This window comes from Hesperophylax consimilis, chromosome 1 (assembly GCF_061612785.1).
Source record: "Hesperophylax consimilis isolate HC1 chromosome 1, BYU_Hcon_1.0, whole genome shotgun sequence".
In the NCBI taxonomy this organism is placed as follows: Eukaryota; Metazoa; Arthropoda; class Insecta; order Trichoptera; family Limnephilidae; genus Hesperophylax; species Hesperophylax consimilis.
Window position 1 is genome coordinate 48,978,892 of NC_142836.1, and position 25,163 is coordinate 49,004,054.

Genomic DNA, 25,163 nt, shown 5'->3' on the forward strand with positions numbered 1-25,163 from the left:
ACCATAACTATAGTGTGAAAATGTTTTTTATTTTTATTTTTTATTTTATTTATAATACGCCATAAAAGGCTTTTACAGTAATGTGAAACATTAGATTATAAGTACACAGTTCAGGGCTGTCAGAGACTTGACAATTAAAAATAACATTTTTCACTAAAATAATACATCCGTTAGCCAACACTAGAAGACATCTGAAGCAAGCAGTTTATATTGATGCTATACATATACATTTCACATATATGTATATATGTGAAATGTATATGTATAGAACACCATACATATGTTACACATAAAGAAGAACATGTCAGTATGATGCAGTATAAACAGACATTTAACATTTCACAAACATATCAGTTACATTCACGACCAAGTATTTTTGCCTTGATGCAAGACGGCGAGGTTTTGAAAATATCAAAAAGGTCTGTATACGTGTTGGCAGAGCGGTGAAAACGCGCCAACGGTGAATGATACAAATAGTTAGTGCTATGATTGTCACTGTGGAAAAGATGGTGGAGTCGAGTTGATTTAAAAAGGACACGAAAATTTATAACACTTAACATTTGAGGGCAGTCTATGAGATTGTTCAGTAATTTAAAAAGTATAAGAATGTCATTAATAGTTCGCCGGGTAGAAAGAAGTGGTAGATTTAGACCAGACATTAATGTATTATAGCAGATATCAATTACAGGCTGTCTCAATTTGAATTGAACGTATCGAGGAAATTTTCTTTGTACTTTCTCCAAGCGGTGTAAGTTACAGGTATAAATCGGAGACCAAAATGTTATATAATAAAACCATAATTATAATTTAAATAGTGGAGGCTAGAAAATAAATTGAATCCACGTGGCTTGGGTAGAAACCCGACGCATTTATTCACCTGGTCACTAACTGGTAATTTAAAAAAAAAAATTGATCCCTCTTTCCCACTTAATAAAACGTTCTAATTTATTAGCCCACATGAAAAGCGTTAGAGATAATTAACACGATGAATTTATTCTGAAATATTGGCTTGTACGCAAGAAAAGAGTCGATATCATATTATAATTTCCAATAAACAATTTGCATAAATTTCCGGATGTTGTAAGCAAGGGTCTAATTATATTACCATGTCATTTAAACGTGCAAGGAATGACATACCCCAGACCCCTCCTTTCTTTCCACAAAATAAACGAACGTTCTAACCAGAATCAAGCCCCGCTCAACAGATTTTGAATGACGTAAACTCTACCTTTAATGACGGGGGAGCTCTACGGAAAAAAAGCTTTTACAAGTTGCCTACGCATTTTTTAATACTTTAAAATAAAGGGTTGAAGATGTGCGTTTGTTTTTACTTTCGGGAATAGGGGTTTATATTTCGACCATCTGATCTTTATTTTATGGAAAAAAAACCTCTGAAAATCACAATGACGACCAATGCAAACAGTATCGGATTGGATTATTACAGAAAAAAGTGACCAGTACATTAGATTTCAGATGAGAGCACCCGACATTACTGACTCAATCTAGACACATAACATATCAGATGTGCCAATGACTTGTGGACTTACAAAAATGTGCTGATGATTTATCGACTTACGAAGGGTGGGAGAGGGACTCTGGTAGATATGCTGATAACTTGCGGACTTCCAAAGGGTGGGAGAGGGATGCTAGTAGATAAATATTCTGATAACTTGCGGACTTTCGAAGGGTGGGAGAGGGACGCCGATGCCAAAAAATGCCAAAAATAGTCAAATAGCTTTATACGAAAACATAAACAGCTTCTAAGACTTAGGAAATTAACTGTTAGATCGCAATATGATCATTAACGTTTATATTAATATCGATAAGTGAATTTAATTTTTACAAAAACAAAACCGAATGGTCTGAATTTCTGTTCTTTTACAAAAGTTATGACCCGACAAAGATTTTTAGATTTAAGTTTCTATGAAAACAAGCGCCCTTGAAGTGATTTTCCCACGAAAATGCTGTAGAAGTAGTCTAAATATTATTGAGGGACCTTTTAAGTGTTATTTATGTTAATTAACTCTTTACTAATAAAACGAGTCAAAACTTTTATTTGCAATATAAATTATATAGTTTTCAATTAAACAGTAACTTTGTAAACATCACTTATGGGTAAATACTTAATGCCGACCGGGTTTCGCTACAACCGTAGCCTCATCAGGGCAGTATAATACAAAAAATCTAAAAATTAAATTAACATGTGTAGATATCACGGTAGGTGGACAGTCTGAGCTACAGTGGAAGAGGTAGGGATAGGTGGGAGATTGAGAGGCGAGTGTTCTTTGTCAATAGGGAACAATCTGAGTGCATCGCCATTAATTCTTCTGCACTGCATCGCCATTATTAAAGAATGTGTTATTGTGGAAGAGATATGTCGATGATGTTTTCTGTATCTGGACAGGTACTGAGCGCCAACTTGATTCCTTCCTAAAACTAATAAACTCTTTTCATACAAAAATTAAATTCACAATAGAAATGGGAACTAATTCTAGCTTAAACTTTTTAGATCTCACCCTATCAATCATTAACAATAAAATAGAATTTAAAATCTATCGTAAACCCACTTACACTGATACAACTATTAATAATTCATCTAACCATCCCATCTCCCACAAACATTCTGCTTTCCATTCCATGATCCATAGATTAGTTACCGTCCCGTTATCAAATTCCAACTTCTTATTAGAATTAGCGACGATTAAACAAATCGCGATTAATAATGGCTATAATGCAAATATGGTCAATAACATCCTAAACAAGAAATTAAAAAGATTATCGACAAGTAAATTTCTATTTAACAGCTCCCCTCATAATAATAATATATCAACTAATAATAATCAACCTCAACAATGGCGTAGAATTTTGTACATCGATAATTTCTCTCAAAAAAGCATAAAAAACCTCCCACTAGATATCAAACCAGCTTTTTACACTAACAATAGTATAGGTAAATTTTTGATGAACGCTAAAGACAAAGAACATCGGTTAAATCACTCAGGTATTTACTCACTGCAATGTAGTGACTGTCCCGCGTTTTACATAGGCAAAACAGCGCGTAATATCAAAACGCGAGTCAAAGAACACCTAAGATGCTTAAACAGTAATGGATTCTCCGAATTTGCAAATCACCTCATAGCAACCAACCATACGTTCGACAAAAATACGGGCGTCAGCCTATTACATAAAAACGGAATAGGTCTTAGGTTGGATAACTTAGAAGCGTTAGAGTTAAGGAAAGCCAAAAACGTCAATAGCAAAGTCATCAACAACCAAATAAACCTAAATAAAAGCCCTATACTCAGATTGTTCCCTATTGACAAAGAACACTCGTCTAGAAATCTCCCACCTATCCCTACCTCTTCCACTGTAGCTCAGACTGTCCACCTACAGTGATATCTACACATGTTAATTTAATTTTTAGATTTTTAGTATTATACTGCCCTGATGAGGCTACGGTTGTAGCGAAACCCGGTCGGCATTAAGTATTTACCCATAAGTGATGTTTACAAAGTTACTGTTTAATTTTAAATTATAATGTCACATCACAAAGTAACCGCTTCATATGAAGAAATATATAGTTTTCCTTCAAAATTTCTTTCCGGCAAAACGATTTTACTCCATTCACTTATTCAAATCAAGTGTCTAGACTAATGGAAAACGCATTCGTATCAGCTTCGAGCATATCATTGGAAATAAACTATTCACTGGATTTAGGTTTAATAAATGGTTTATTTTAACCTTATATAAAGCAACCACTAATAAAATGTTGGGTTTAGAATGATTTAGCAACCTTGTAGATTTCCAGACGATATTGAGCATGCGTGAACAGGTTGTAATTGCTTCTCTCTCTCCCTCGGGCTGAGCATGAAAAATATCTCATACCAAATAAATTGTAACTCCACTTCAGTATTGTATACAATATACTCGGATTTCTCAGCTTGTTTTGTGAATAAGTAAGTTTAATGTGGCAATCGTAAAGGATTTTAAAGCGGGTTTCAAAGGACTGAATATCAACTTGCAAATTTAAATCCCGATGGTTGACGCATTTTTCTAAGTAAAAATGATTAGAAGTCTAACTTTAAATTGAAGAATACGTTATTTTTGCATTTCAACGAGTGTCTCAACCTCTCAGGCCTCTACCACATTGAACATTATATTTCTTAAAGACGCTTTCCGAAGGCCTTAGAATTTGAGTGTATTTACCGCTTTGCAATAAAAACCAACCAAAAGGAATATTTCTGAACGCAACCTCAAACTAAAAGGTGATGAAATAAGCTTTCTAATTCTATTGTTAAATTCTGATGTTAGAAATAAACACATTTTTTTAATATAGTATTTTGAAATCAAATAACAAAATCGTTTTAAAAATGGGTCACCGTAGATTTTTTCGTCTAAACACTGAACTAACATTACTGATGACGAAAAAAATACACACTTTATTAGAAAAATGTATTACGAGTAAAAACATTACTGCCACCTCACATTTTATATTGAATCATATAAAAATAATTAATTAAAAAATCAAGAAGTTACATTTTGTCAAATTTTCAAAGCAATCGTCGAAGAACTTTAGAAGATTTAATATTTTGAACTAACGATTATTAACATTTTTATTTACATAGATTTTTATATGAAATTACAAAAAAGTGAGGTAGCAGTAATGTTTATAATACATTTATCTTATAAATCAGATATAAAAAAATATAAGTCTATCAAAAATAGAAAAAAAAAGATACACTCTAGATAAATATTAAAAATCGTACACAATATGTTGCGTTTCATTGTCATTTGAATATTATATAATTCTGAATAACGTGTCGATTACCTTGCTGTGAACTCCGTTATGGTTAAAGCTGTATAAGATGTTAAGACACATTACCCTATGTTATGCGCGCATAATATAGCGTAATGCGTAATGGGCGTGGCATATAGTATTATATGTGTGATGAGAGGGGGTCAGATCAATTGGGGGGCTGCCGCGGAATATCAATTCTTTGAATGGGATCTGTCACTTTGACATCCGCGTAATTATGGCGCTCCGTAAATTATTAACTTACTTTTTTTTTTTTTTTTTTTTTTTTTTTTATTTATTAAGTTAAAAGAAATTTACATTTCACTTTCTTAACTTAAATATATAACATTAAATAATTAGTATTCTAATATTGTTCTAATAACTTAAGATTAAAAAGTTTTTTTTTAAATACATTTATACTCTCCGTTTTAAGTTTATCTGGAAGGAGATTGTATATTTGTACACCCTCGTGGCCAATGCCTCTTTTGCCACTTTCAGTCCTTACAGCATGTGTGCACAATTTGTTATGTTGCCTAGTATAATGTTCGTGTACTTGTGACGTTTGTTTAAATGTTGTGTTTGTGTGTATAAGTCCATTTTGGATTTTGTAGATTAGGAGGCATATGTTGTATTCGTACAATTTTCTTATTTTCAAAAGTTTCATTTCCTGATACAGTTTTTTTGTGGGAGTGTCCGGGTTATAATTGAAGAGTTTTTTAATAACTTTGTTCTGTATTGTTTGTAAATCATTTAGGTATGTAATGTATGTGTTTCCCCATATTTCTATTAAATAATTTAGATGGGACTGGATTAAACTAAAATATAAGCCCCTCTTTACCACCGTTGGTAGGAGATGGGCAATTCTACCAAATACACCAATTAATGGGATGATTTTTGCTTTTAATTTTTCTACGTGTTGTTTAAATGTCAGATTTTTATCAATATGTAAGCCAAGGTATTTTTCGCTGTCTAGAATAAGCAAGTCCCTTTCTTCTATTTGTAGAGGTTTATGCGCCGGTATTATTATTTTAGGTGAGCTTAGGATCATGTAGCCGGTTTTATTAATATTTATTGTTAATATATTTTTTATTAGCCAACTGTTTAGAATATTAAGATCCTCTTGAGATTGTTCTAATAGAGTTTCTAAGTTTTTTCCGAAGTAAAATATTGCAGTGTCATCTGCGTATAGAAATATTTCACCATGTAGTTTCAACTGGCAGATGTCATTTATATATATTTGGAATAGGAGGGGCCCCAGTATAGATCCTTGCGGAACTCCATAGTTTATACTCTCTAACTGACTGTTATTATCTTCTATGCTAACATATTGTTTTCTGTTTGATAGATATGATTTAATTAATTTGATAGCTGGACCAGTTACTCCTGTTTTTTCTATTTTTTTAATCAGTATTTCATGACTTACGGTGTCAAAGGCTTTTTGAAGGTCTACAAGAATTGCTATGACATAGTTTCTATTATCTATGCTAGCTCTAAGTTTATTTATAAGATCATTAGTTGCAGAAAGCGTGTTAGACTTTTTTCTGAAACCGTATTGTTTGGCATATAGAAATGATTTTTTTTTCAGAAAGTTGTTTAGCCTATCGTATATTACTCTTTCGTATATTTTTGATAGAATTGGTAGGACAGAAATAGGCCTGTAGTTTGATGTTTGAGTTTTCGAGCTCCCTTTATATATTGGGATAACCCTTGCGATTTTACAACTGTTCGGAAATTGACCTTCTTTTAGGCTCAGGTTAATCAGTTTAGTTAGTATAGGTGTTAATAGCGGGGCAAGTTTTTGTACTGTTACACATTTTAATTGGTCATGACCAGCACTCGCATTTGATTTTAGGGATTTTATAATGGCTAGTATTTCGGGTTCAGTTGCGGGTTGTAGGTATATTGACTCCGTACTTTCATACTTTAATGTAATTTTTTCATCCAGTTCATGGGTGTATTTGTTAATTATATTACCAGCTAAAGAGGTGCCAACATTACAAAAGTAATTATTAAAGCATTCGCATATCTTGATCTCTTCTGTGATAATTTCATTATCTCTCTTTAGTTTTTTACATGTTTTGCTTTGCGTGTTTGTTTGATTCTTGACGATGTTGTTAATTAGGTTCCAAGTTTTTTTGGTATTATTTTCACATTTTTTAAATAGTCTGCTACAGTGTTGTTTTTTAGAGTTTTGTTTTTGTATAGTTATTTGGTTACGTATTTTAGTAAATTCTGTTTTCAGTAATAGGTTACAGGGTTCTTTTTTTATTTTTAAGTGTAGTTTATTTCTTTTATTAATCATTTTTAATAAGTCTTTTGTTATCCAACCAGGAAGACAGGTTTTATTTGTTTTTATTATTGTTGAACTGTAAAAAGTAATTTTGTTTATTAGATAGTTTACAAAGTTATTGTAGTTCAGTTCCGAGTCCTCGTTATTATTTATAGAAAAGGGGTTTTGTCGAATATCCTCCTCTAGTTTATCATAGTCAATTTTCGTATATTTATAGGAGGGATTTTGTGAATTCTTTTTGGTGTAGGTGTGCAGTATGTCAAGAATCAGTAGGTTGTGATCAGATATTGAAGTGTCACAGTTTGTTATAGAATATGAAAGATTTATGTCTGAGATGATGTGATCGATAATGGTGTTGGTGCTTTCTGTGATACGTGTCGCATGTTTTTTGTTTATTTTGTTTATTATATTGAAATTGTTTGACTTGATGATTTCTGTGTATTTACAAGTGTGTGTGTTTGTGGAGTCAAGTAAGTTGATATTAAAGTCCCCTAGTATTATGGACCTTTTGTGAGTTTTCAGCTGTGTGTTTAACTTATCTATAAAATCTTGGAAATTGGTGTTTGGTTTTTTATATATCACTCCAATGTTTAAGTTTAGTTTGTTTAATTGTATCCAGAGGAAATTGTTGTCTGGATCTACTATATTGTCGATTAAATTATATTCTAAGTTTTCTTCAATAAATATGGATACTCCACCACCGATGCCCTCAGGTCGGCAGGATGCCTCGTGTTTGTAGCCTTCAATATTGATGTATGGTACGTCCGTTTCTTTGAGCCAAGTTTCTGTTAAAAGTATGATGTTGATTTTGTAGTTAATGGTTTTTAACAAGCACAGGATCTCGTCGACTTTTCCTTTCAGGCTTCTAATATTTAGATATAGGAATGAGATTGAAGTTTGGTTTTTGTTTGTTCCCAACTGTTTGTAGAGAGTTACGTCATCTACCCGTGTATGTAGTTTTTTTGTTTGTAAATAGTAAGTTTCGATATGATTGGTGGTCGTCGATTGACTATTTCGTTTTTTTTTATTATTATAAGATTTCATTTCGTCCATTAAATTGGTGATTTTTCCGGCATTATCGGGATCCAGTTTTTTGGAGTTTGCGTGTAGGTAGATTTGGGTTCATGTTTGTTTATTTCCTTCTCGATATTATATAACATTTTCCGGTGGTTATTCTTAATTATTTCAATTATGTTTATTCTTGCCAAACTCATCGATTTCGAGATATCATATTCATTCATTCGGTCGTGGAAAATTGGTCCGATGAATTGACAATGATTTTTGAATAGAGCAGCGTGAGACCTTATTTCGTTGTTGAGTTTGGAAACATTCAAATGATTATTTTTAGGTACCGAGTGCACTATAACATTGGTGTGGTGAAGATTATTTACAATGTAGTACAAGTGACTAATTATATTTTTCGGTGATTTTTCATTTGTCCCAGTAAAAATGATGACAAAATCTTTTTTTGTAAGGATTTCACATGACTGTAATATTGTTGAACTAAATTTGTCTACAGTGGCACCGGGATAAATATAACTCCGGCATTCTATTGTTTTTGAATTTTTTTCAATATTTCGTCTCATTTTTCTTCCATCCTCATCTCCAAAAATGAGTACTTTAGGTTTGTTTTCCTGCGGCATTACGAGATCTGTTAGTTGATGTAAAGAAATGTTATTTTCCACTATGGGAAGTTGCTTTGTTTCCGCTTTATAAGTCAAGAACGATTGATTACTGCTTGAAGGTGTTAAATTTGTTAAGGAATTCTCCACTTTTTTTGTTACATGCTTTAGTTCATTAATGTTTTTATCTATGTTTGTAATTTGACTTTTAATTTCATGTTGAAAATTTTCTAGTAGTGAATATATTTTTAGAGACATCTCTTGGAAGCTTTTGAAGTTTTTGTTTAATTGGTTAATTATTGAATTAATTTTATCGTTATCTCCTGGTGTTTCATTATGTTGTAGGGTTTCGTTCACAGATGTCTCCGTCAGCTCATCTTCATTCTGTTGTGGGGCTTCATTCACAGATGTCTCTGTCAGCTCATTTGTTTGTTGAGAAATTTTATTAGTTTCTTTGCAAGATGGGCACTTGAAACTTTGTTTATAGTTTTTATTCATCTTTCGAAAATTAATTTCAGTTATATGACAACAAAAGAAATGAAAATTATGCTTACATGTCTTGCAATACAAATTTTCGTTGTCATGTATTTGGGTCTTGCATGATTTGCATTCCATCATTGCGGATGATTTCCACAGTGTTTTTGTATAATTATTTACGCTAAGATATGAACAAGTAATGGCAAAGGATTATATTGTTTGATTCCTTTTCACAGCATAAAAATTCTAGTGTTTATTTATTTAGAGCAAATGACAATAACACCGTTTGACGTTTGACATTCCCGGTGATATCACACTTATTATATTAAGTTCACTAAGATTGTCTTTCTATTTTGTGAGCAATCAAGAAGTAATTACTTGGGTAAATATGTGGAATTAGTTTTATTTCACAGATATCACACTTAAATCACGCTTTTCACATAGTTTTCTAGGTTTTTTTATAGGAGCAAAGATTTTGACTTGTTCACTGTTTGACGTTTGACGATACTCGTTTATTATTGACTTTAACCTAAATTAACCTGTCCCCCTTTCCTGCCGTAGGGGGTAGAGGGGGTCACATATTTTTCAAATATCGCCTGGCTAGCAGATCACAGCGAATATCGTCGCAAAGCCAAAATTTATAACACATCATATTTTACACCGTTTAGACAGAGCGGTTTTAGTTGAACGACTCCGTGTTGAATGACACTTTGAAGGCTAATCGACAAATGTGAACATCCTTTCAACAGAGTTAATATTTTGGATATATTTTTACATTCATAACAAATTTTAGGGCGTCAACTATTGCAACGAACACTTATTTTATAAACAATCATATCATATTTTTTTGAAATCTGCACATATAAGCTAGCCTTGAAAAAAATTCCCTGTTGCCAGGTATCGCAGCGTAATTTGTAACTTAGTTTCTGCCGGGACAGCCGCGCGCTGTGTCCTGTTTTTGGATTTTTTCTTGAATTTTAGATAACAGTACATCAAATTGTTCTTCCGAAATTCGCAAATAATTGCGTTAGCCTTTGGTTTCTTCTAACGCCTCTCTCAATATAGTGTTAGAAGCACCCAATTCGTTTCTCCTTACAATCCATTTTCTGGCTCACATACGACGTTTTTTAATATTCTCAAGTTCGTTCCGTAAAATGACCGAAATTATAGGGACGCATGCAGCGATTGCATTGTTTTATAGCGTTGAATTTTTTCTATTTTTTCTGTGTTTTCTAAATTTGAATATACAACGAGGTGTTTTTTTCTTTCTAACACAGTTTAGATCATATTTCTATCCATGACAGTAAAGGAGACACAACGATTTTCATCAGATTATATATATGAGCTGTTCCGAAAAACGAACAAATTGACTCTACGGGTAAAACTTGTTTGTTCGCGAAACCGAACAAATCAACCTGGTGGGTTAGTGGAGTTCAGTTTATATTCTGGTGACTCCTATTAATTATGGTAAATGTTCAGAAATATTTACATAAAAAGATATCTAAGAAATTCAAATTAAATATGATAATACTATCAAATAATATAATCCTGATAATACAATCACAAAATAATCAAAAGTAAAAGGACGATGTTTTAGATCGGCACGAAATGTTGTGATAAACTTTTGTGACTAATTAATTTGACTGTCCTAAAACGGGAATCCTTCCTAGTTGGACAGTCAAAAGCATAAAATGCAATCAATATTATAAAAAATAAATAAATAATTGGTTTAGAATACATATAAATATATTTTTTAAATTTTGTGGCAAAAATAATATTTGGTTATTTTTAAAGATTTTGTGTGTTAAATTTGGAGAAAATTGGTTGCTAAATTTATTATATATTTATGTCGTTAGTATTCTATTGGAAGTTTGTCTGGAGATGACCGTACTGGCGAACATTAGTACTTTGTCTGGAGATGACCATACTGGCGAACATTAGTATTTTGTCTTGAGATGACCATACTGGCGAACATTAGTATTTTGCCCGGATATGACCGTACTGGCGAACATTAGTACTTTGTCTGGAGATGACCGTACTGGCGAACATTAGTACTTTGTCTGGAGATGACCATAGTGGCGAACATTAGTACTTTGTCTTGAGATGACCATACTGGCGAACATTAGTATTTTGTCTTGAGATGACCATACTGGCGAACATTAGTATTTTGTCTTGAGATGACCATACTGGCGAACATTAGTATTTTGTCTTGAGATGACCATACTGGCGAACATTAGTATTTTGTCTTGAGATGACCATACTGGCGAACATTAGTATTTTGTCTTGAGATGACCATACTGGCGAACATTAGTATTTTGTCCGGAGATGACCGTACTGGCGAACATTAGTATTTTGTCTTGAGATGACCATACTGGCGAACATTAGTATTTTGTCTTGAGATGACCATACTGGCGAACATTAGTATTTTGTCTTGAGATGACCATACTGGCGAACATTAGTATTTTGTCTTGAGATGACCATACTGGCGAACATTAGTATTTTGCCCGGATATGACCGTACTGGCGAACATTAGTACTTTGTCTGGAGATGACCATACTGGCGAATATAAGTATTTTGTCCGGAGATGACCGTACTGGCAGACATTAGTACCTACTTTGGATAATTATTCCAGCGAGATAAGTTTTTTAAAAATTATTTTACGGATAAATTGTCCATTAAAATAACAACACATAAATGACTGTAACAGCTAAAAAGACTGGAAAAAACAAAGATGTCTGTAAAAGTAAGACAAAGAGATAAACATAGATAAAGAATATAATTTCAAGTAAAAGCCTGGACAGGGTTTCAATAAAGCGCAAAAATTTAGTCTTAAATTAGGAAAAATTATAATAATGAAAGAGAAAAAACGATTACTCGGATATTGAAAAACCACAAAGTTTATTATCTGGACAGCCCAGTTCAGCGCAGAGACGGAAGCGTGGGTTTGCGTTGCGTGTGACAAGTGTGTTTCTAAAGCATCTATTTCCATAGAAAATGTATGGATTGTAATTAGTCCAGATATCTTAATACGTTGTGTGTCTACCCAGTGTGTTTCTAACTTCATTCATTTTATAAAGACGGTTTTACAGATTCCATATGATTTGAAATTTTCACGGCTAAAGTAATGACGATTAATCTTTGGTTCATTATGCCGTGTTCACTTCTGCCCTGATGATGAACACTGTATCACTATCTGAAACGCTGGCTAAAAAAGGAAGAACTGCAATTAGGCATAATAACCCAGTTTAAGATTTTTGTTCACAAAAGTATTCATATTTAGGTTTCATTGCCCTGCGGATTTTCGTTAAATTATTTCAGAAAGAACGACGCGACGAATCAAACATAATACCTGTATGTATGCGAGCACTATATACGAGTAAAATTAAATTCTTCTAAATATCTTTAAAATTGGATGAGTTCAAAATTTTTATTAAATTTAGTTGACCGGTTCGTGGCTAAGTTTGAATCGCGTCTGGTTCCCAGTTCCCATCCAGGCGTCGCTGTCCATCGGGATGCAAAAAAGTTTATGCTCTATTGAAAAGAATTTTGTTTTGATTTAACATTTTCATATTCTTCTATCAGAGATTTGACTAAGGAAAGATTGAAGTTTAAAATAAATTTCACTCACGTTTTTGTTGTAAAGGAAATATACCTAAATAAACATAATATGGCCTGAGTCCATGACGTATGTAAATGTTCCGAGAAAATCTTATTCACAACAAAATGTCCCAACGTAATTTGCATAATGTATTCTTCGGGTGAAAAGATCCATAAAACCTTTCCTAAGATCCAGTCCATCCCATAACGTAACGATAGACTACTATCACTGTGGAGCAAGGTTGTGAGGAAATTTAAAAAAAGCGTATAAAATCCCTTTCAAACTTGAAAACAAATAACAGGATAGCAAAAATTACATTTTATACCCTCCATTCATCCCATAAGGATGGTTCAGTAGCATATTAGTTTACGATTTTGCCTTTCACACGGTAGGACGAGGTTCGATTCTAAAAGGAGTGCTATCAACATACTATCGAAAAATAAATATGTCAATCATTGTAAATGTATTGTATACGCTGCTAGCTTGGTGCTATGACATTGACATTGAAAATCTGGTGAAACTTACAAAATTGGTTCCACAGTTATTGTTGCCACTTCTGGAGATGGTCAACATTTTTTTATTGTTTTTATCGTAGGAGATGGTCATAAACTAACTAACCATCACGCCATTTCCTAGCAGGGTAGGCAGAGAGGACTGACCGTCAAACAACTCGGTCTTGTTTCACACTGCTTGCCTTATTCACATGTATACATCGTCTCATACATACTCTTCTATTATTCTGACTCTTGAAATGGCCCGACACAAGTATCTGATTCATGTTTTCCTCGGGCGTCTCCGACTTCTGCTACCATTCTCATTTGCGTAATATATTCTCATTACACTCATTTCTTTGCTCATTCGCTCTACATGCCCAAACCATCTAAGCGTCTTTTTCTTAATCTTACTCACTACGCTTTTATTAGCCTTGCATTCTTTGCGGATCTCCAGATTTCTCACACGATCATACATGGTTTTACCACACATACGCCTCAAAACTAAACCCGGCATAAGCTAAGCTCGTTGTAATCGGTCGAGTATTAACTCTACTTCAATTTAGAATTTTTGAATCTTACATTATAATCAAATTGTATAGATTAAAACAACTGATTACGAAATGATTACTTCGATTAGGCTCATCGCGATTTAATAGTAGCCGTTTATCTTGATTAAAACGTCCCCCAAATTGCGGTTCTTTGTCTTTTAAATGATTTTATTTTACAACACTTAGGACGGGTTGTTTCGAAGAATTTGAACAATTCATCAAATTTCAACGTTCATTTACCGGTTCTGTGAAAGTCCTATTCAAATTCTGTTATTATATCATTATAGGCTAGTTGCTTGACAGAACTGAAATAAAAACAGAACTTAAAAATATCTTTCACAGAACTTGAAAATTAACTTTGAAATTTGAAGAATTGTTCAAGTTCTCCGAAACAACCCGTCCTTAGATTCAGCCATAAACCATAACATTTACAATTTAGAAATTCAATTCAAATTTTCCGTGTTAGAAATTCAAAGGTAGTGATTTATCAAAAAAATTAAAAGTTATTTGTTATTTGTTATGCGTGTTTCCAAATGCTCAGCTGTCAAATTTTCTTCACGAGCTGTTCAAATATTCTGTAATGAAATTTAATATAGGTAAAGGTTATGTAAATATAGTCAGTTGAGAACAATATTCGTATATATATTACCATTTCCGATAGCTTTTCGATCGGAAATTGTAACGCTTCTCGAAACCTTACGAACATCCCGAGAATCGTTAATTACGTTTTTCTGAAAGAGAGATCACCTTCAAAGGCTTAAATAGAAATCTACGTCTGTTTTTTATGAAGAATAATCATTACCCGCCTTACCTAAAATATCGACGTAGTTTGTGGAAACCGAACACAAGTATTTTTTTCGAGGGAAAAATAATTTTAATAACAAACACTATTTCAACAGGTACAAAAATATTAATTATTCGAACGAACTTATTTTTAATAACGTTAAACTCCAGCAGAGTTATTGACTAGTAAAGGTGATCCAAATCTCTAACTAGATTTAGTGAGATACAGACACAGAGATTTGAAACCACAATATCTTACAAGAATCTTAAGGTGTGATTCGGTGCGTTAAGGTGCGGTTCTATTGTGGTTTTCTCGTGGCTTATCTCTAGTTTTTTTTTTCCGGCGATTCCATTAAAAGAGGTAAAAAAATGTAATATTTGGATATTTAATTTATTTTTCTTATTTTTATTATACCTTTAAAAATTATGTACTGCCGCAACAATGACACTTGAATCTTACACCTTTTACTCCGTAAGCCGGATTTGAAACATTGTGATGCTGCCCAGCCATTCTCTCCTCAAGATTCCTCAGTTATTAATGTTGCCTTCTGCCGTAGATCTATTGTCATGTATCTTTGCCTTCTTGAAAAAAGCTAAGCTAGCTAGTTTAATTTTTGAACGTGTTGACAATATCCTTGACCTTGGACATTCTCGTTACGACCTCTTCGTTAGTTATTTGGTGTATTTACTGAATTCTCAACACGCAATAAATGTTTTCTACTGAATAATAAATTTTAATTTTTTGACCTTCACAAACTCAAGTCTTGATAAACAGCTAGTCATTATTTTATTAATATAAATGGTCCCATAAGGGTCTAGAGATTTTCCAGATCTAAAGTCGGTAAGGGTTGTGAAGATACATCTCGCAGAATACACTATCTACTCGTGCTGTGTGTCACCTTCCCGGCATGCGTATAGAATTAATAAGTTTATTTGTTTGCGGAGAGCTTGAAAATTTTGAATTTGAATAAAACCAATTCTGGAAGCAACAGGGGTGGTAATATAAAGTAAACAGTGAACGTATATATGAACTGTTTATGTCAACACAAACCGTATTATATTAACGGCTACGTAACACCGTATGTCAGGGGCTCCCAAGCTCTTTGATGAGAAACATGTGTACAGGTTGCCATGATTTCCAATATCAATATGGATAGAAAATGATATAAAATGATGTCTTCGATATGTGGTACGTGGATAAATAACTTATGACAGAGATCCGCATCATTTGGGCGTTTATTGGTCAGCTGTTGCACGGAATCCTCCATGTCCGTTAACGTGTAGATGACAGGACTTCAAAATTTGCATTAAAAAATATCATCACCATGAACAACTGTCTTCAAATGTTGGCCGTTTGTAAAATTCACAAAAAGATGAACAGATGTTTTTCACTTCGTAAGGCGCAAAACTTTGGAAAAAAACGCTGCAAAATTTGGTGCACAATACAATACAATACTTTGGATAAATTGAAATTTAATGCAATCACCATCCTTAAACGATCATTCACAGGTAATGATTAGAAAATAAATATAAATTTACTCATTTTACCACTAAAAACATACATAACATAAACAGATTACTGGAATTTAATCATATAGATTTAGGTGAAATCTTCAAAACGTTTATAATCGAAATTCCTTTCACCGACTCTTTTTTTTAATTTAATTAAAGATACGAATTTGATTTTGAACTCTATTCATATTTTTGTAATTAAATATTTTCATCGGTATTTTATTGTAAAACGCCGTTAAGTAAAAATCCGACCTCTTTCAAGCATTTTAATAAAACTAGGTAATTAAGTATGGTTTTTAGTGTACGTTAGATAATCGGTCTACGAAATAAAAATATTAAAAAGATAAACAAATGAATATACCCACATATTGAGATTAAACAAATTGAGTTTGAGCATCATAATTATTACACATTGCTTTATAAAGCTGTGTTTACTTTCAGTTGAATAATATAATATCAGTCAGGTGATCTGAAGGGGAGTTACACCAAAGTCAAAGAGGCTGAGAACAACTTTACACGATGAAGCCTGTACTTCTGATAAATTATTTTCATCTCGAATTTTGAAGAGCAAATGGTATTTCCGGGATAAAACTTCTTATTGATTTGGGAATGTGATAAACCTTGAAGGACTTGGTCTGGGTAAAATATTTTTAGATAGAAATTTGAATTTAGATTAGAATTTTATATTTGAAAGAATGTGTTTAATTTTGAGGTATTTAAGCTTTTGCTCCTCAAAGTTACTTTGAGGATGCACCCATATTATTCTGTGGTATTATGTTTTTGCTCCTCAAGGTAACTTTGAAGATGCACCCACATTATTTGGTAATTAAAATGGTGATTCTCATTCACGCATCCGAATGACAGTACGTTTGCATGTCCTTCACATGTATAAGAGTGTGAGACCAATGATAATAATATAATTGTTCATTAATTTTTATCAGATATATTTGCAAAATCACAAAAACAGCGGCCTCCCTATTAAAAATAATATCTTTCCAGAACAAAGTGTAGGTACGAGAAATTAGAGCTGTTGTTGCCAGGGGTTTTAGAGGTAAACGAATTTCCAGGTAAGTTTGCGGTTAAATTCTATTTGTGTTCAAACCACAGATTAATATGCTTCAGGTCTTTTGAAGTATAACGTAATATTAGTACATTTCATGGTTTTAAAAAAATCTTACTAACAATATACTTCAACTTCTGAGGGCGAGCCATGACCTTTTTCTAATAATGGGAAAATAACATTTTTGAAAGAAAACGTAATCTGAAGATTGCTTTTGTAAACATTAAAGATATAATTATAACGAGAAGCTATTTTGATTTCAAAATCTATTTATTTTCATCGAAATATATAACCAATAATTTGCAAGAAACTTCCTTAAAGTATTTTAGGAATTTATCAAAAACTTTTCAATTTATTTTTATAATCGGGTAATAATGAAAAGCAATTTACCGTATAAGTATATTCACGCCATCATACAAAAATAAGGCAAATTCGCTACATTAAATGGGGTGAAAACAAGAAATTTCACCGCAAATCCTCACACAATTGATATGTGTGAGGATTTGCAAAATGAAGTTATGCCGATTTTACCCAAAAAAATAATTTATTCATTTTAAACATTACACAAAAAATAGAATGATTTAATAAGTTGTCTGCTAGCCTTTGGCACCGAAACAGCTGTCACAATAACAAAAAATTATATTTAATTTATTTGGAATAACTTAATTAGTAAAAATTCAAATTGTAATATTTAATTATTAAAGACAATATTAGCGATTGGTAAAAAAAAAATAATTAAATAATTTAAAAATTATAATTATTATAAAAAGTTTATCAAGTTTATCGACGAACAGCTGTTTATTTAGTTATCCAGTTATTTGATGTAATTTTGCATTAAAATAAATTATTTCGACAAATGTCATCCACACATATGATATTTGTTAAAGAATTGTGATATTGCGTTTTGGATAGTGAAGTCTTTTCTTTTCGGCATTTCCATAATCATTATGCTTAAGTTGTAAGACCTATAATAAGTGGTATCTACCGAATTTTAATTTATTATCACCCGAGTTCATGAAATGATGTTAAGAACTCAAAAGAATAACTGAATCTTGAAAGCCTGTCGATGTATTAAAACAATGTGATTTTATTCAAAAACTTTAGACGACTTAACAAGTTCACAAAATTATATCAAATGTTGTTGTTGGTGAAGAAATATGAAATTAACATAAACGCGGATTTCAGTTTAAAATATATACGAGTACATCTTTATATTTTGTTTTCATCAAAGCATGGATGAATTACGAATTCATCGTGTTGATGCTCCCTCTAATCAAAGGTTGCACAAATGCACAGCTTTGTTATGACCTTAGTCCTTGTCTCTATAACTTGAAAAAGAGATCCCTCTGTGTTGCGGACATTGCGCTCTCGCAGATTCAACAGCCGCGAAGCCTTATGCGGCACTTTCGCCGGCAATCCTTCTTTTCATTAAATAATTAAATATTTGAGACTGATTTTATATTCATTTAGTGCCTCATCTAGCTCTAGCTTATTCTGATTGTGTTGATAATTTTTCTGTCATTCGACATTTGTCATGACCACCATATATTAGTAACTGTTTGGGGCGCATTGGATGCCCTCTCCAGCCGGACTCTCCCAGCCTATCGCCTAGCACCGCAGTGGGTGGGCTGGAACCAAACGCTCATCACTCCTGGACAGCCTGAACCCCATATTCCTACCCACCCCTCATACCTTTCCATTCCAGACCTTCCTTTCACTTCATACCCTTAAAAAAAAAAAAAAAAAAAAAAAAATTAAAATCATGAATATACATAAAAACAAACTTAACATCTTTACAGCGGCGAGTAGCAGGCGTAAATTTTGCCAACATTCGCGGCCTGCACACAAATTTAAATTCCGTCCATCACCATCTTTTGTCCCAACGTCCCAACCTTCTTTTCCTATCCGAAACTCAGATAGCCGAGCCGCCAGACTCCTCCTATCTGGGCTGCCCGGGCTTTACCCTCGCAAGCAAATTCCGACTGAAAGGAGGAGTCTGCCTCTATAGTCGAGCTGACGTCAACTGTGTGCGACTATTGAGTCTGGAAAACTCCAGATTCGACGTAATGTGGGTGCACGTCAATTTTGCCAGTACGGCAAGATTCTACGCATGTCTATACCGCTCACCGAACTATAGCGAATCAGACACTTCCGAGCTCTTCAAACATTTGAGCGATACTATTGATGATCTCTTGCCCCGCTACCCTTCGGCCAAGTTTGTTGTTCTGGGGGACTTCAACGTTCATAACGAACCATGGTTGAAGTTCTCAGGCCCAACGGACTCGGCTGGCCGACAGGCGGAATCCTTTGCCATTTGCTACGGATTAGAGCAATTGGTTCAGGAGCCTACAAGGGTTCCTGATGTCCAAACTCACCGCTCCAATCTGTTAGACCTATTCTTAACTACTTTGCCACACGGTTATAAGATTGACGTCACAGCGCCTCTGGGATCATCTGACCACTGCCTAGTGACGACATCAATCCCCGTTAGCCTCAGACCAACCAATGAGAGGCTGAGGAGAAAAGTGTGGCACTATAGGTCAGCAGATTGGTTCGGTATGCGGGCCCATTTCAATGCTTTTCCGTGGTCAGCTGTTTGTTTTCGGACTTCGGACCCTTCAAGATGTGCCCAGGAGATTGGTGAAGTCATCAATTCGGCGATGGATGGCTTCATACAATCGACTACTAAAGAAACTGGTGTGGGCTCAAAGCCGTGGTTCAGTCGACAATGCTCCGAAGCAGTTCGACGAAAAAACGCGGCTTACCGAGCCTACAACACAACACATCTCAAACGCCCGAAAGCAGATCAGCATACAAAAAATCGGCAAAGGAATGCAAGAGAATCATCAATAGGTCAAAATTCGAACACGACCTGCAGATCAGCAAAAAGCTGGCTGCCTGCCCGCATGGCAGCAGAGCATTCTGGTCGCTTGCGGGCTCAATAGGTCGAAATTTTTGCAAACCCAGTTTGCCACCTCTTACCAGACCTGACGGCTCACTAGCAAACACCGCCACCGAAAAGGCAAACCTTTTAGGGAAAATGTTTGCGGAAAACTCGACCCTCGACGACGGGGGTGCTGTTCCGCCGTCGGTTCCTCACTGCGGCTTCTATATGAAAAAGCTGAGATGTACTCATACTAAATCGGGATGTACTCCACGTCATACGGGGGCTCGATGTTAACAAAGCTAGTGGACCTGATGGAATACCTGCCCTGGTATTGCAGAGGTGTGCTGCGGAAATAGTTCCAGTTTTGACAAAGCTCTTCAAAATGTCCCTGAAGTGTGGCACTGTGCCCTCTGGTTGGAAAAAAGCGGTAATTCACCCTATTCCCAAGAAAGGTGACCGCTCCAACCCGGCCAACTACCGCCCCATAGCGATCACATCAGTTCTGTCCAAAGTGATGGAACGTGTGATCAACGACAAACTGCTCACATACCTCGAGAAGAACAAAATTATCAACGACCGTCAATACGGATTCTGGCGGAACCGCTCGTGCGGTGATCTTCTCGCGTATGTGACGCATGTTTGAGGGCGGTGCCTGGAACGTCACGGTGAGACCCAAACGGTCGCACTAGACATATCCAAGGCCTTTGACCGGGTCTGGCACCGAGGACTTGTCAACAAATTGCATTCTTACGGACTTCCCGCATCCCTGTGTACGTGGATTGCTGACTTTTTAAGGGATAGGTCGATTCAGGCGGTTGCTGACGGTTTCACCTCTTCCTCGCACTCCATAAATGCTGGCGTCCCACAGGGATCGGTTCTGTCTCCAACTTTGTTTTTGTTGCACATCAATGACCTTTTGACATGTGCACCGATTCATTGTTACGCGGATGACAGTACAGTTCATGATAGCTTTTTGTTTGACAAGCCCCCAAAGGGCACACAAACTCCAACGGCTCGGAGGGCTTTGAAGCAGAGAATGGACGGTTATCTCGAGAGTATTTCCTCCTGGGGTAAAAATAATCTCGTCGAATTTAATGTTTCAAAGACCCAATCCTGTCTGATTACGTCTAAAAGGGATCCAAATGATAATCTAGTCTCCTTCAACGGAAGCAATCTTCCGAACAGGCCTTCCATTGATATGCTTGGTGTAACTATAAGTGACCAGCTCAGGTAGGGGGGCTCCATCGAAGCTAGAGTAAAGTTGGCCTCTCAGAAGCTGGGCGTACTGTACAGGGCCCGCAGATACTTTAATAGTACACAACTGCTCACCCTGTACAAATCGCAAGTGCGCCCTACTGTCGAATTTGGCAGCCATCTCTGGTCTGGAACCCCAAAATACCTGAAAAAAACCCTTGACTCTGTGCAGAAACGGGCGGTCCGTTTGATAGATTCCCCAATCTTAACAAACGGACTGCAATCTTTAGAGCACAGGCGTCAGGTAGGTATGCTGTCATTGTTCTATCGGTATTACAATGGAAGATGCTCTGAAGAACTAGCGTCATTGATCCCTTCGGCACCGGTGCGTAGTCGGGATACACGCCAAACGCGCGCCCAACATTTGTACACAGTTGACACTTGTCACATGAGAACGGGTCGCTTCTACGATTCGTTCTTAAGTTCAACAGCTCGGCTGTGGAACGAACTGCCGGCCTCTGTGTTTCCTCCCTCCTACAACATGGGACTCTTCAAGACCCATGTTCACTCCTTCCTCTCCACAAAAAGACCCTCCACACAGCATCCCCAAAGATGACATAGGCCCTGAGGGAAATTATTTTCTTCAGGGCCTCCTGTGTGGAGTAAATATAAAAAAAAAAAAAATTAAAAAAAAACTCGGTCTCCCCAAGAAATTGTGAATGGTATATTTGATTCAAAACTATTTTGCCTTGCGGTTTCTCGCTATGAAATAATGCACTGGGAAGAATTTTATAAAATATGCATTACGTATATCATTAACATAACCTTCTCAACTTTAGCATATTGATTAAAACTGAATTGAATACTAATGGCAGTACCGGTGGCGTCACTAGTAACTAGGGTTGGTGTCATTCAAAACTGTGTAAATTCCAATGTTGACCCCATAACCAGAACTAACTAACCATCACGCTGTTTCACGCAGAAGTAGGCGGATACGATGGATCGCTAAACAACTCGGTCTATGCACAATCTCCTTACTTCATTCACATTGATACATCGTCTCATTCATTCCTTTCTGTTATTCAAAATTCGCATTCCCAAATATCGTTTAGTTTTATCATGCCTTCATCTTCACTCAACTGCGGGGAAGAATATCTATATGAAAAAGATTTTATAGAAAAAATGATACATGTTATGAACATTATGTTTAAAAAAATCTAAAAAAGGCCTAATACATACCTTCTTTAGCGGATTTATTATTTATTTAACAATGTGGGTATTGGTGAGCCGCGGCGCACGGGCGTAAAGATTGTATCAATAGCTCAGTGGTATAAATAATATAAATACTTTCTAAATATTTGGATTTACTTATTTCAAAAATGGAAACAATGTTTTCATTTATTTTGTCATACGATTAGGCTACCCCGTAAGCTTAGTTAATTGAACACCATAATCACATCGAAATTATTCGAAATGTGTGTTCCTACTCGTGCATTAAGAGTTCAAACATAATAATACACATTATACACAATAAATCTATGTCACCCCTCAAATGGTGTCACCCCGCGTGCCCACCCTCTCCTGCCCACTGTGTAATGACGCAACTGAGTAACGAAGAGGTTATTTTAAAAAACGTTTCTAATTTTTAATTTAACACGCACTTTTAAAAGTGTAATATAACTGCACGCCTTTGTTCAACGACAAAACGTACACCGAATCATTAATAGTGGTAATAGTACACTCCGGTAAATAGCGCCGTTATCACAACGTCCTACTTTATCCTTAGTAGGTCGGCCCGCTGATAAAAGTCCTGTTTTACGTTGTTTGTGATAATTCCATCAAAACGCGCGGGGAATGTATGATTTTGTATTGTGAATATTGTAATCCCGAGTCGTTAATGGAAGAGGTTGCGTTGAAAAGCTGATTATTTATATTCTGTAAATTTCAAAGACAATAAATATAAGGCCTTATTTTGATGGTTAAACCTAAAGTTATGCTTCAATATAAACATTTTAATCAAGAGTGAAGGAATAAATTTAGTTTAAGTGCCCTACTAAAAATCAAAAACTCGTTGTATACAGGGTGTTAAGGGACGTACTTAACATACTTTAAGTAGTGATTTTTGACATTTTTTAGAGTAAAAAAATATTGTGAAATTTGGACTTTTAGGATGTGTTTATTTTTAATTTTTCAAAATTATTTAATTAACTGGTCACTCAGCCGAGTAACCACCCGACCCCTCACATCGACCCTAGCTGTCGAATACCCTTTTTAATATGTCACCGGATTCCTAAATTCCAATAACATTTTTTACTCCAAATAATGTCAGGAATCACTGGTTAACATTAATACCCTGTATTATCTTACGACTTTTATATTTACTTGACGCACCTGAAGTGTCTTATTGGAAGAACAGCTACAGCCTACATTTATTTGTCCAATTTGCTTTTTTTAAACGTTAACCCGCGTTTTAACATTATGTAAATAAAAATGGCATCATTGTGGATTATAAAGATAGAGGAAGTTATATGATTTTTTTAGATGATGGAAATTGCACCATTATAGGAATTTTGTTTAAGACGTAAGTGTTTCGTAAGTATGGAACATTAACGTAAACGATGATGGATTTTTATTATCCTATTTTCAATAAAATGGTATTAATTGTTATTTTTGTTGTCCACAGATGGCGGGAGGTGCAGATCCAAAATGGCAAAAAGACGCAGCGGACCAAAATTTCGACTACATGTTTAAGTTACTCATCATTGGAAACAGTTCTGTAGGTAAAACTAGGTGAGAATAAAACTAACAAGTTTATTAATCCCCATCAACACCATTCACTGACTTTCATAATTAAATGAAGACATGTCATCACTAAAATGTTGTTTACCAGTCTCCACCCACATATTATGTTTCCTCATAGAGTTTGTGCGTTTTAGTCTTACTTACTTCCTTTGGGTGCTACTGATTCACGAGCTTTGTCCATCAGAACGATGTATCTTGCCAATAGCCATTTGCTTTTTCGACGTATTTGACTAACTTGGTTGGTTACATTTTTTTGTGATTAAATAATGATAATACACTTATACCTACTGTTAAAAGAGGGATGCAAGCAAATCATGTATTAAATAATGATAATACACATATACCTACTGTCAAACGAGGGATACAAGCAAATCATGTATTAAATAATGAGAATACACATATACCTACTGTTAAACGAGAGATACAAACAACTCATGTATTAAATAATGATAATACACATATACCTACTGTCAAACGAGGGATACAAGCAAATCATGTATTAAATAATGAGAATACACATATACCTACTGTTAAACGAGAGATACAAGCAAATCATGTATTAAATAATGATAATACACATTTAACTACTGTTAAATGAGAGATGCAAGCAAATCATGTATTTTGTAGAAAACTTTTCACGAAAACATGGTTAGTATTTTAAGAAACTAAACTTTGATATATTCGCTGTGATAAACACACCCGAATTCACCGTAAGTTACTTTATAAGACATTTACGCATATTTTAATTAGTTTTCGCAATGTGATTGTAACCCCTCGGTGACGAAGTTATTAGTTCATCGTTTTTCAGCCCACGTAGTGAGTTATTATTCCACCCATTGTCAATTGCTTTCTTTGGCGAATTCAATTACGATGCCTGTTTCCATCTTCCTCATGTGTTTCTTTGTCTCTTCGAGTGAAGTTAAGCAAATATTGTTTAATTTAATGCCACGTTGTGTTTCTTTTAGTTTTTATACGTAAATCGCACTCGTGTGTCTGGGCATTTTTTTTTAAACTCCTACTGGGAAAACTTGACATAATAAAGATAATGCCAAACCGTTTTACTATTATACATTGTCTTTTTCTGGTGTACATCGGGATAAT

General features: G+C 34.7%; 1 protein-coding gene across 1 annotated transcript in view; it reads left to right on the forward strand.

Moving 5' to 3' along the window:
• The window catches only part of Rab3 (RAS oncogene family member Rab3), a 65,089-nt gene that overhangs the window by 9,370 nt on the left and 30,556 nt on the right, over positions 1–25,163 (forward strand). Inside the window, exon 2 of the mRNA XM_089634902.1 lies at positions 23,944–24,050. Within this exon, the coding sequence (XP_089491028.1) occupies positions 23,944–24,050 (107 nt within the window). The remainder of the gene's footprint in view (positions 1–23,943; positions 24,051–25,163) is intronic.